The 12,788-nt window shown below is 42.8% G+C and overlaps 1 protein-coding gene across 1 annotated transcript in view; it reads right to left on the bottom strand.

Annotated features, from left to right (window-relative positions):
- Positions 1-12,788, bottom strand: part of MLH1 (mutL homolog 1) — a 440,315-nt gene that overhangs the window by 151,861 nt on the left and 275,666 nt on the right. Inside the window, exon 12 of the mRNA XM_078685874.1 lies at positions 4,142-4,518. Coding sequence (XP_078542000.1) covers positions 4,142-4,518 — 377 coding nt within the window. The remainder of the gene's footprint in view (positions 1-4,141; positions 4,519-12,788) is intronic.

Below are 12,788 nucleotides of genomic sequence, written 5' to 3' on the forward strand. Positions count from 1 at the left end.
AGTGATTTTTGAATGAAACTGACACTTGAAACTTGAAAGACACCGATGTTAACAAATAAGAATACTTGCAATGGGTTCCTTAATGTGCTATAAAACAAGGTACAACTTTAAGATCATGTCATACAAAGGTGATCTTAAAAGAACACGTGGTCACCTTTGAAAGTAACGGACTGCCTACCTGTGAAAAAGGCTCAACACTCGAGCCGAAACAAGTCAGGAAATAAGGCTTTGCCGCAGCATGCTTATGTCTCATACAACCTCTTTTGAAGCTAAAACATTAAGGCTTGCAGTGTCTTCTTTGGAAGGAGAAGTAGGTGCTCCGCCCTCACCACACCGGGCCCTCCCTGAAAGAGTCATACTCTCTCTCCCAGAAAGAGTAATTCATTCATTCATTCTCTCTCTCTCTCTCTCTCTCTCTCTCTCTCTCTCTCTCTCTCTCTTTATCTATCTTGGAAAGAAAATTAAGAATGATTGGTTCATTAAGGAGTTTCAAAAGCGGTGTCCATAATGGATTGTGACAGAAATAAGAAGCTACGTAAGCCTGAGCCAGCAATATGTAGGGCATTCCATCTTTGACAATAGTTGGGGCCTTTCAGTCTGTCCTCAGTGATGTGATGTGATTCACCATATCCCCTAAGCGTCCTGGAGGTTGATCTGGTATAGGGAGATAGGAATATGTTTTGCTTGTTTTGACAAGAACAATAATAGCTGAAGTTGGCAATACATAGTCACGTCCTTGGCTACCTTTAAAGAGGTTTCCTGTTTATATGAGGCGATCAAGGCAGACATGATGCAACTGCTAAACTCCTTAAGGACTAAAGGGGAAGAAGATTTGGGAGTGCCAATACCAGAAGGCGACTTTGCTAGAACGAACCCCCAGAGTCTCTCAGAACAAATGCTTTACATTAATTCATTTCTATGTTTTACACAGGGCATACCTCACTCCAGGGAGAGGAAATAGATACTTCAATATGGCTGGTGCAGCCTGCCCAAGATGCAGGATAGTTGGAGCGGAATTCTGTTGTAAGCTATGGGCTTGCCCATCCCTGGCGGATTACACACACACTTGCTGACATAACACTGCAGGATATTCCCTGCTCCCCTGCTTATTGAGTTAGTTCCCACATACTGCTAAAACTAAGGTCACCAGCAGTTTCCAAGACTTGGCCTTCATATTGGCAAAGAGGGAAATTACTAGAAATTGAAAACCTACTAGGGAACCTTGGATCGCAGCTTGGCACAAAAAACTTGAGAGATGGGCTTTATTTGAAAGTGGTGTGTTGCTGCAAGAGGCACGCAGACATTGTGGTTTAATAGAGGTTGCCATAGCATGCGAAGCGTTGATGGACAGTTTGAAAAATACAGAGCCCCTTTCAGAGGTGGCATCTCCTGTCTGTACATCACTGACTAGGCCTACTGATGAGTTTCCGACCTGTCCTGTATGTGTGTCCTCCCCCTGTACGGCCTAGCGGCACTGAATGTGGCTGTGCCATGCTCCTGGTTTTATGGGATAGGACAGATAAGAATGGGACACTGGATTTGCTTTTCAAGTTTGAGGACGTGACTCGAGAGGGGTATGGAAGACCTAGGTGGGGAGTTGAGAGAGGTTGATTTGGAGCAGTCCTGTTAATACCATTGCTGTGCTACCACTCTGTGATTGTTGTTCGTTGCTACCTTGAAAGCCAATAACATCTATTTTTTTTAAACCATAATAGCTGTAGAGAAAAATTGGTGTTCAGAGCTACAATTTTAGAAATGGCTTTTATGAGTGGACGGAACACTGTAAGGCAATATTACAGGAGAGGTGGTAAGCAAATAGCATATGTTCCAAAGTGGTATTTTAAGTGTTACATACACATCACTGTTCCTATGAGGCACAAGGTCAAGACTGATTTGCATATGGTGGGGTCCAAACTGGGGTGGCATGCTGAGCAAATGAACGATGATTTCAACCCAGAATTCTTGACTGGGAGTTAATGTTTGATTTGCTCTGCATTCTGTCCAATATCTGTGTATTTTTTGCTTTCTCGCCCTAAGTGCGTTGGGTATACCCCAACATGGGTCCCAGGCTCACTGTGTCACTGGATTCAAGCTAGCCTGGTTGATATGGGGTGATGCCCCAAAACCGGTCCTAGGATGATTGTTTCCTGTCCAGGGAGGACCTGGCTTGGCAGTTCGGGCTGGATTGTTTCCATGAGGCACAGGGTCAAAACTGATTTCTATATGGCTTGGTCCAAATTGGGGTGGCTTGATGAGCAAAGGAACGATGGATTTAACCCAGATCTTTTGACTGGGGGTGAATGTTTGATTTGCTCTGCATTCCGTCCATCATGTGTGTGGCTTTTACTTTCTCGCCTTAAGTATGCTGGGTATGCCCAGACGTGGGTTCTGGGCTGATAGTGTCACTGGATTCAAGCTAGCCTGGCTGATGAGGGGTGATGCCACCAAACCGGTCCCAGGATGCTTGTTTACAGTCCAGGGAGGACCTGGCTTGGCAGTTAAGGCTGGACTGTTCCCACAAAGCACAGTGTCAAGACTGATTTTCATATGGGTGGGCCCAAACTGGGGTGGCATGGTGAGCAAAAGAACGATGGATTCAACCCAGGTCTCTTGACTGGGGGTAAATGTTTGATTTGCTCTGCATTCCGTCCCTCATCTGTGTGTATTTTGCTTTCCCACACAGGCATACAATTGAATTTGGTTCAATGCAACAGGGTTGAATGTGAAAGACAGGTGACTGTGGCTTCGCAAATCACTATCCAATGCGTAATTGGGATAGAAACATTGCTTTTGGGTTACTAACAATCCCATAAAGGGATCAGGGGCACCATGGAAATGCCAATAAAGTTTATTTTGTTATTCACAGTATCTCTCTCACACACAGTATTACACATACAGTATTACACAGACGCACATAAAAAAAAGTACGATGACTGGACACTTAAGTGAGGGTATTTCTTTCTACAGGAACAATCGGTTTCTCAGTACGTTCACAATAAATACATAGAATATTAAAAAAGACAACAAGAATGAACATTTCTAATATGGTTAAAATGTCAGCTAGTGCCTAACACCCTAACATCTACTTGTATGCGCTACATTGAGAGACCATGGAAGGCAGAGCAACTTTCAGTTAAATTTCTTAGGGAGGAGTGACGCACTGCATATATTGTGACAGCAAATGCTGTCTTTATCAGTGGAGTCGTGTAGTCAGTGTTCTCCACGAAGGGCAAACACACACTGCGGTAACAGTCTTGTCTTCATCCAGGACTCTGCTTTCTCAGATCTGGTGAGATGAAGCATCTGAGAAATGTGAAGTGTGGTGGTAGTAGGCGAAACCATCTGCGGCTGAATCTCAAGCGATAATCTGGGCGAAGTACCACTTCTGACAAGTGATCAAGTGGTAGTCCTTTATACTAAATTGGAATTTCTGACATAAATTTCAGAATGTCTGACATAGATTATGTGCATTAAGGTATGTGTCCCAGATGTTTCCTTATGAACATAGAAGGCAAAAAGAATTAATTCAGGTTACATTATTTTGCTTATAGGTCTATATTTGCTATTATTTAACATTGATGTGGTGAAACGTAGACATCTGACCCATACGAATGTTGCATTAAGTGTTGTATTTATGTCAACCGAATGGTTTAGCCCTCTCACAGTTCTTAGGTCAGACGACATCTGCATCTAACGGCAGACATGACAATGATTTTGCATAAATCTGAAAACATGGCAACTTTCATTGTTTAAGAGCGAGAAGATGGCGACCTCTATTAGCCAAGTCAGGGCCTACATAAGATGGAGTTGGACCTTAGAGGTTTTACATCATGGCAAATCTATGCCCGCCTGTAGAATTTCCTACAAAGAAAGTTTCTGTGCAAGGTCTGTTCTGCAGAAAAATTTGCCTTTTGGATATAGTAAATTCTCTTACCTTTGGCAGGATTTTTAATGTTCATTTTTGAAAATACAATTCACAATGTTGCAAAGCCAAAACAAAAGCCTTCACACAGTTGACGAAAAGTAACTTTTACACACACTTTACTTAAACATGTCTGTACAGTGGTTATAAAAACCTATGTGAATAAAGATCATTTACTAACACATTTTCACCTTAAATTTGATGATCCCTGCACTTTACCTTGGTGGGGGCGGGTCGGCAGAGGCTGTCTTGGTTTCTATTGGTAGTACTGGTGCTTTTTCAGTGTTCTCCAAATCATCAAAGTCTTTCATAGCCTCAAAGATATCAGAGTCATCGAGCTCCATCATTTCTGCATCTTTTTGGGTATCTCTACTGCTAGATAGTCCTGTGTTGGTTTCTGGTGCCGCACTGTTTGTTGTAATTTCCTTAGGTTTATTTATTGGCTGCAGAAAAGCATCCAGTTTCTGCTCACGAAAGTCTGTGCGAACCAACTGATGTGCATATACCTTATCGCTGGTCCCATGAGAAGAAGTAGAAGAACTAGCCGCTGATTTCACAATATCATTTGATGGTATAGAAGACCCAGGAAGCAAAGTCTATTTCCCGAGGCATAAAAAAGAGAGAAGTTAAGGACAACGCATCACAATTAATAACAAGCATTTACAATGCAACGGTTTTGCCTTTGTAAAAGTTAGAGCTATTGGCATTGTAAATGACAAATTCTTTATATATGTGTTGGTTTTGAAAACAGATAAATAAATGTCATTGCCATTTACAATGCCAATAGCTTAATCTCTCACAAACAGTAAAAACAATTAATAATAACTAACCTCCTTATCAAAGGACCAAAAACCCTGCCTTAAGTTGCAGTCATTAAAGAGCTTGCTGACAATTAGGAGCTCCCTGAGTGATGGTGTGTGTTTTGTAGGTGTGTGTGTGTGTGTGTGTGCACGTGTGTATTGCTGACAAGCAATGCTCACATTCAATTAGGAGCTCCCTGAGTGATGGTGTGTGTATTTGTAGGTGTGTGTGCGCGTGTGCACGTGAGTATGCACATGTGCACGGTGTGTGTGCATGATCATTGTGTGAATGAACGTTCAAGAGTGTGTATGAATGTGCGCATGTGAGTGAGTGTGCATATGCATGGATCCACAAAGCATGAAAATGTATGTGCCACTCTAGTTTGTTGGTCTGCAAGGATTTTTTCATCATGCCCTCTGAGGCAATCATGGACCAGAAACAATGTTTACTGCATGTGTGAGTGAAAGCAAGTGAATGTCAGAATGCATATGTTTGTATCTGTGGCAATGTGTTGAAAGTGGTGTGTGCATGTGTGAGGGTAAGTGTGTGAAAGAGAGAGATAGTGTGCAAAAGGCCTTGAAGGGCTGGTATCAATATGCAACAAATGTCAGCAACTCATTCTCCTCTGAGGCCGGGCTGTCTAGGGATCAGTGTTTATAAATTATTTTACGTCCTCGAGCACTCTGTCTGCGAGGGGACGCACACAAAGCACGCCTGCCACGACTTTATCAAATATACTTTGTTGCGAAATGTGGTTAAAGTGCCAACATTGACAGAAAGCGCTATACAGAGATAAGCGCAGTATATCTGCGTTTTCTCCTGTCAGTCCCCAGCTCCCCAACTGCCCCCCACTCACCACCAATAATCATGTTCCTCGTTCTCCTAACGTTTCCCTCACTGTTGTTCATAACTTTGGTATCTATTCCCTCCACTGCATTTTGAAAGCAATACAAAGAGCGAGAGAATTAACTTAACATGTTGCTTTTTTCTTTTCTTGCATTTTTTATCAGGTAAAGGTATGTCTTGTGATGAATTAACGCCTTCCTCTAAAACTTAACTTCTTTCTTCTTTTTCGTAAGTGAGCCCTGACAGCAAGAGAAAGTTTAACACTTTATTACAGTTTCACTGCTTACATCAAAATCACTTTACCTACGATTACGCTAATCAAGCAGTTCAAAATTAGATGCAGAAAAGTCTACCCTGCTTAACATTTTATTTATTTTATTTGCAGTTGTATATATTGCGAACCCTGCCTGAAGTTATTGAAGTGCTCTACCCGAGCACCAGTTACATTTACACAAGGTCATATTCATTTTTTTCGTACTTGGGGCACGGGGAGATTAACTGATTTGCCCAAAATGACAGGATGTTTAGCCGACGCTGAGACTGGAACCTGGTTCCCCAGATCCAAATTCGGCCGCCCAGGCTCTAAAGTCACATCCTCTCCCCATCGAGAAAAGCATGCATGTGGCAGCCTCATCAATGTTAGTAAATAAAAATAATAATATATATATATATAAACTCCATCATTCCGCCCAAGGGTCAGATTTGATGGTTTGCCGAGATCTGACCCCACTCAAACTTAAGGTAAATAATTGTCCACTTAGCTTGAGGAGCTTGTGGCTACTTTTCCAGTACAAATCGCACTCGAACGTTTCTGTAATTCCATTAGACGCATGCCGGTCTCTCCCAAGCAGCAACAGAAAGGGCATTTTTGGGGGGAGGGGTGAGTTTCATCGGTGACGAAAGGGAAGACCTCCTAGGAGTGGGCAGGAGACTGACGCGATATACAGCAGAAAGAGCATGCGCACGAAGCGGCGACTATTAAAAACACACAAGACATTGTAAACATCTTTGTGCTTCAGCAGGAAATACTCCCCTCTCCCAAGCAGAAGTGGTATGGTCTGGCTACGGGCTGCCTTTCGCCGAGACACATAACAAACAGTCCATGGCAAAGGGCAGCAATAATTCCTCCAACTGTGTCCCTGTTGCAAAGGCGCAGACGACCGGACTGCCAAGATGGCGCTCTGAACAGGGCTCTCGCCTGCTACAGAGAAGGCATAATGCTGGAGCAAAAGGCCTATCTACACCGCTAGGCCAACCCGATGCTCTGCCGGGTCGGGGGATGGAGGGGCGGGTAATTGGGCAAGGGAACCCGTCTCTGCCGCAGTCTGGATGGGGAGGCAGGCAGACTTTGTATGCCTCAGAGCGTCACACTGTTTACCACGGCACTCCGACACCCCGTACAAGGCCGTCATTCTACCAGTCCCCTGCGAGATCTTAAACCTTCGAGAGGGAGACTGCCCGTGCCTCCGGATCTCACACTGCACCCACACAATTCCACCTGCGGGAGATAGCGGCCCTAGAACCCTTTGCGCACATAGACATTCTTCGACCCTAGGGGGCAGACCGACACAATATATGCACCGCCCGAACCTTTCGACCAGGATAAAACAGTCAATGCTGCAGTGCCGTCTAATCTGCACTTTAACACTTCTTTCAGCTGAGCCCATAGGCTTGTACTGCCTGGCCCTTTCATACTCCTCTAACAAAGAAACAGTGTCTACTGCTGCCAGCACCTCACAAGCTGCATACAGGGGTAACAATCAAATGCCACTAGTTATTTGCAGATTCCACCAAAACCAAAGGTAACAATGAAATGCACGCACGGCCCTTCGTGAAATATGAAGCTTTCGTTTCACCTTAAACCAGTCAGGTCCCGGGCCGCGCTGTGATTGGCTGACGTCACGGGGGTGTCCCGGGCCGGCAGCCAATCACAGCGCGGCCCGGGAATGACGTCACGGGGGTGTCCCGGGTCGGCAGCCAATCGCAGCGCGGCCCGGGACAAAGGGGCGGGGCTTAAAAAAACACCGCGAAACGCCCCCGAATCGCGTTTTCAAGCGAGAGCGCGATTGACAGCCTCTGCCTCCCAATGGCTAGCCTCCATTTATGGAGCTAGCCAATGATAGGCAGAGGCGGGTCATCACCCCACATAGAAATCAAGAGGTTTTGCTAGCGCATGCGTACTTCGTACGCATGGCTAAGGCAAAACCTAAAAAGGGAAAACCAACCAGTCGCTTTTTAGAATAAATTGCACAAACGCTTTAATGTTTTATACCTTTGGGTGCCCAGAGAAATTGAATACAATTTAGAACATGAAAACAAGCTCTTCACTCACTCAAGTTTAACTATGAAAAATGTGAAATGCTTATAACTGGGGAAAAGTAAGACATGAAAATAAATAAAAGACATTGTGACATGAACAGTGAAATATAGGGTACATGAACATTGAAATGCACAAGAGTCCCTTTTCGAACGTCTGCCATCTCAAGTCGCCAACAGCCTTACTGTGCAAGTTACAATTCTTACTAAATTAGTATCATGCTGCTTCACCTCACTTTTCATGAATACAAAGAACATTAAGGCCCTCCCGAGAAGATCTTCAGTAATCCAAATGCTGGATTAAGAGGGTGTCCTATTGAGAATCTAAATTAATACAACCACTGTCCACAAGCTTCTTTCTTCAAAGCAAATTCAGACAGCTCCGCACAAAATCCTTCCCAGCAGTACACCACATTCCACCCTTTCCCCACCCAAAAAGTATTCTCTTGAAGAAGCCAACCGAGCCAATCAAATTAAGTTTGCAGACAATTTCTTAACAGCATAAGGTGGAGCCAATGTGCATTGCCTCGTTCACACAAGACTTAAAAATTCAAGGTCTGCGTCAACAGAACTAAGGAAAGATGTAATAGGCTATTCCGCAGGCAAGTTCAATCTCATTTGCCTTGGTTAACTTAACATAAAATACAGAAGAGCCCTCAACAACTACTGCGAAACACAAGTAAGCCAATAAACGAAGAGGATACCTTTTAAACAGTGCAGTAGTTATCTAGGCAGCCATATGACCCCAAGGGGAGCAGGGAAAGTTCTTAAACCACAAAGAGGATAAGTAAGGGGATTTAAGACTTTGTTCAGGTATAGAGGGAGAGAGTGAGACACAACTGAGTACAAAGTTTGGCCACATGGCTGTTACACACAATGGCAGTCTACTGGGAGCTCACAATAAAGAGTTGGGAACAATAACTCATAAACCAAACATGGGGAGATGAGTCTATTCAAACCTGATGCACTTTCAGCTCAGGCACTTTTTAACAGTAGTATCGAGAAGCATCAACTTTCACATTTTCCCCTTCCTTTTCTATCTATTTTCACTACTCCCTCCTTGATATTGCCTTAATTCAATTACAGTTCAAGACTAGTTATTTTGATATATTAATTGGTGTAAAGTTACTTTATTATTTTAACTATTTTTACTTTGTACTTCATTTAATTAACCATAGCCCAATTTATTTCTGCTTAGATTTATTTACAGTACATGTTACCAGTGGGAGATCCTGGGGTCTACGTTTTGCCCAGGGTGCTACACTCTGTTTCTAGTTTCAAAAATGCTCCTCCTCTAAAAAAGTTACCAATGTAACATCACTACCTAATACATACCACTGTGATGCTGCTGTGAGGTGGCCAAACTCAAGGCACAACAAACATGTCTTCTACTTTAAGGTCACAGAACAAGTATGATTTATTTGACTACTTGTGGTGATACCAACTGCCCGCCAACTGGTTTGCCAAACACCCTGATGCCCCAAATCAGGTGTAGCCATGGACCCTTTCTCCAGTTTAGTCTCTCTGCCTGCCCGAAACTCTTATTCAGCACAAGGACTTTTACTACCCAGGCACTTGTACCCAACAGTTTGGAAATGAGTCCAAGCTCTCAGCAGATTTGCCATTTCTCCATACCCTTGAATCCCTCCCACCCTCCCTAGTGCTGTGACTGTATCCCCCCTCCGAACTCCTTTGTACTCTCTACCATTCCTACGTGTCTCTTAGAGTATATCCATTCGTATCCCTTCCCTATATATATAGAGCGATAACTCTAATCACTAATATATGCAGTAGGCCTTTGTACTCTCTACCATTCCTATGTGACTCTTGAGTATATCCACTCGTATCTCTTCCTTGAGTGACTTTACTATTTGTACATTTGCAATTTTTCTTTCTGTTTGTATCTCTTCCTTGTGTGACTTTACATCTTGTACATTTGCAATTGTTTTCTGTTTGTATCTTATATGTAACGCATGTAATCCTTAGTCCTTATGTTCTGCAACTGGTTCTTATGTAAAGCGCTCTGACACCTTCGGGTGAAGTTTGCACTATATAAAATCGCATTAAATAAAAAATAAATAAAATAAAATAAAAAAGGTGGTAGGGCTAAAAAACAAGCTGTACCAAGTTTGATTTCAGCATGATGCCTTAATGTGCATTCCGTGACTAAACAGTATCCAGATCTTTGGGCTGGTCATTAAGTTAATCTTGATAACAGAGTTAACTAAAATCTGGCACTGTACATCCTCTGGCCTCAATATTGCACTTGAAGCTCCACCTGGGAACATTATTTGACTTAACTGAAGTAATCCTTGTATTACTTGATAGTTTCTCTGTCTCAACATTTCAGTTGGCTTCCTGTGATAAAGCATAAATGTTAAAAGTTCAAAATAAAATATCACCCTCCTGTAATGTTGTCAATGACACTAGAATAATATCCTTCTGGCATATCTTTTTTGACACCTCTCCAACATAAGTAAATCATTAGCCAATATTATTGCTTTCTTTAGGTTAGGCTTAAAGCCACCACGAAGATTGTCTTAATAGATTTGAATGTACTAGCTGACTGCATAGAATGTAATACTTCTTGCTTTGTGTAATGTTTTAGGTCTTAATCAATTTGTCACCAGCCCCATCCATCTGGGAGGTGATACTTTAGATCTCTTTTTCTAATACCTAATCAGACGTTCTTGGTTCTTCTCCTACCCAACAGCAATCCATCATCTAGTTATTTTTTAAGCAATGTCCCCAGACATGATGTAACGTGTACTAATAATATTCCCTTTAACCAATAGCCCTAGTATTAACTTACGATCACGCTATTGAATTAAACTCTTCATACTTCTTGTGAGCATTCCTCTGATCTGGTTTAAATGTTCTAAACTAAGAGAGATTGAACGAAAGCACAGACAATTTGCTGCCTATGTTAAATATTTTGACTCTTGCTGCGGAGGCACTTCCTCTGACTTGTTCACTTGTGATCTGGTAATGCTAGAAGGCTCTTGTAAGTGAGCTGAGAATGCCTTTCAGAAGGATTACAATCCTGCATTGAAAGCAGATTACCTGTTTAGAGAGTACTAATCAACTGTTTGTCAGGCTCATATCGTCTATTATAAATAAAGTAAACCCACCAAAATATAAAAATAACTTTTTTTGCCACAGGAGCACGTCCTAGCCTTAGCTGCTCCCTACCAATAAAACACATTACTTCAGTAACACTCTTTCTGGTGGACACTCGCACAGAATTTCAACCCAGGCACCAGATTTAATTTGGAAAAACTGCAATAGCTCTCGCACACCAACAGGTGGTGCCAGCAGACGCCGCATCGGCTCCACGCCGCCTCAGGAGTTGATAAATCGCACTGTTGTTTGTATCATTAAATTACGCTACATTAGAAGTGGAGCAACTGACAATTCAGGTGAACAGTGTGCCAAACCTAATTTGAAACCTTATGAACCTCACAAGTCTACTCTAAAGAAGGCGAGGTGGATGGCTGTGAGTATACCACAAGGAACAGCGTTACTGAAAGTAAGTAACTTGTCCCATAGCTGGATACTTATAACAGTAGATTCCTCGCCTTTTTTAAAGTATATTTGTATTGGATTTTTTTTTTTTTACAACACATAACTTATAAACATATAACATGTATTATTCCTCGCATTGTTGTTGCTGGGTATTAGCCCAAACTTGCCGAGTTGGTCGCGAAAACATTCTGGTTTGCGTAAGTTTGGGTGTTCCCCCTATCCACTGTCCCAGAAGGAGAAAGGGAAAGGGTGAGAGGGAGCAAGAAAGGTATCGGGGTAGAGAGAGAGAAGTAGCATATTAAATCGATAATGCAGAACCATCCAAAAAGTGGTGGGTCTGGGGAGTGGACTTTGCACATAGAACATATGCAGGACAAAATTAGCAAAATGACCCTCTGTGCAGACCAAGACAATAAGGCCTGCTGAAAATGTGAACAGACTCCCATGTGGCCGCTTGGAAAATGTCTAATGCAATATTACTATTGCATGTAGTATTTGTAAATTGTATAGTAAGAAGATCCAGTAGACGTTGGTATTCTTAAGCTGGTATTTATTAGTTATAATTAGATAAAAGTAAGTAATAGGAAGTAGGAATCAGGCCCCACCGGGAGCAGCATCCAGCTGCTCAGCCCACTCAATCAAACTGACCACACATTCAAACCATGCACACAGTAACATTCCAATGACATCATACACACACAGGCTGAGCAGCAGGGAATGAGATGATCAGGATGTAACAATTACTCCTGCCTTTGACTCTAGGACAGACCTTTAAGGCTCTCCAGGGGCTCTTTTTTCGGCACAGGAACAATATATTGTCTAATGCAATAACACTACTGGCCAAACCCGAATTAAGGCCTTAGAATCTTGGAGAAACCTTTAAAGCCCTAAAGCCCTCAGGGGACTCCTTTTTCGGCACGGAACAATCCACGTAGACATGGTCTGTTTTTAAACTGCCTTCACTTTCTTCACTGGTGAACCCATCAAAAGGTTGGGTGTCCGTAATCCAATCAATATAGAAACTATGGTCAATTTGGGTCCAACTGATATTTGGTGCAAGACTTTGCCTGGCTGCTGGTTCAGTAGGCTCTCCTGAACAGAAAGTGGAGGCCACCAGCTCAAGTTTTGCAGGTCAGAACAACAGACTCTCAGAGTCCAGTCCTATGCGATCATAATAAGTCACACACAGAGCATCTTGGCCTTTTTCATGACACACAGAATAAGAGGCAGGCATGTGTACAGGAGTATGGAGTCCTACCAAAAGAGGAATGCATTACCCAGAGAATTTCGAAGAGGACACTCCAGGGCACAAAGCGCTGGGTACTGCACATTCTTGGTAGTACAGAAAACATCTACCACTGGGATGCCCCAGTGGCTC

Source organism: Lissotriton helveticus, chromosome 4_1 (assembly GCF_964261635.1).
Source record: "Lissotriton helveticus chromosome 4_1, aLisHel1.1, whole genome shotgun sequence".
Lineage (NCBI taxonomy): Eukaryota > Metazoa > Chordata > Amphibia > Caudata > Salamandridae > Lissotriton > Lissotriton helveticus.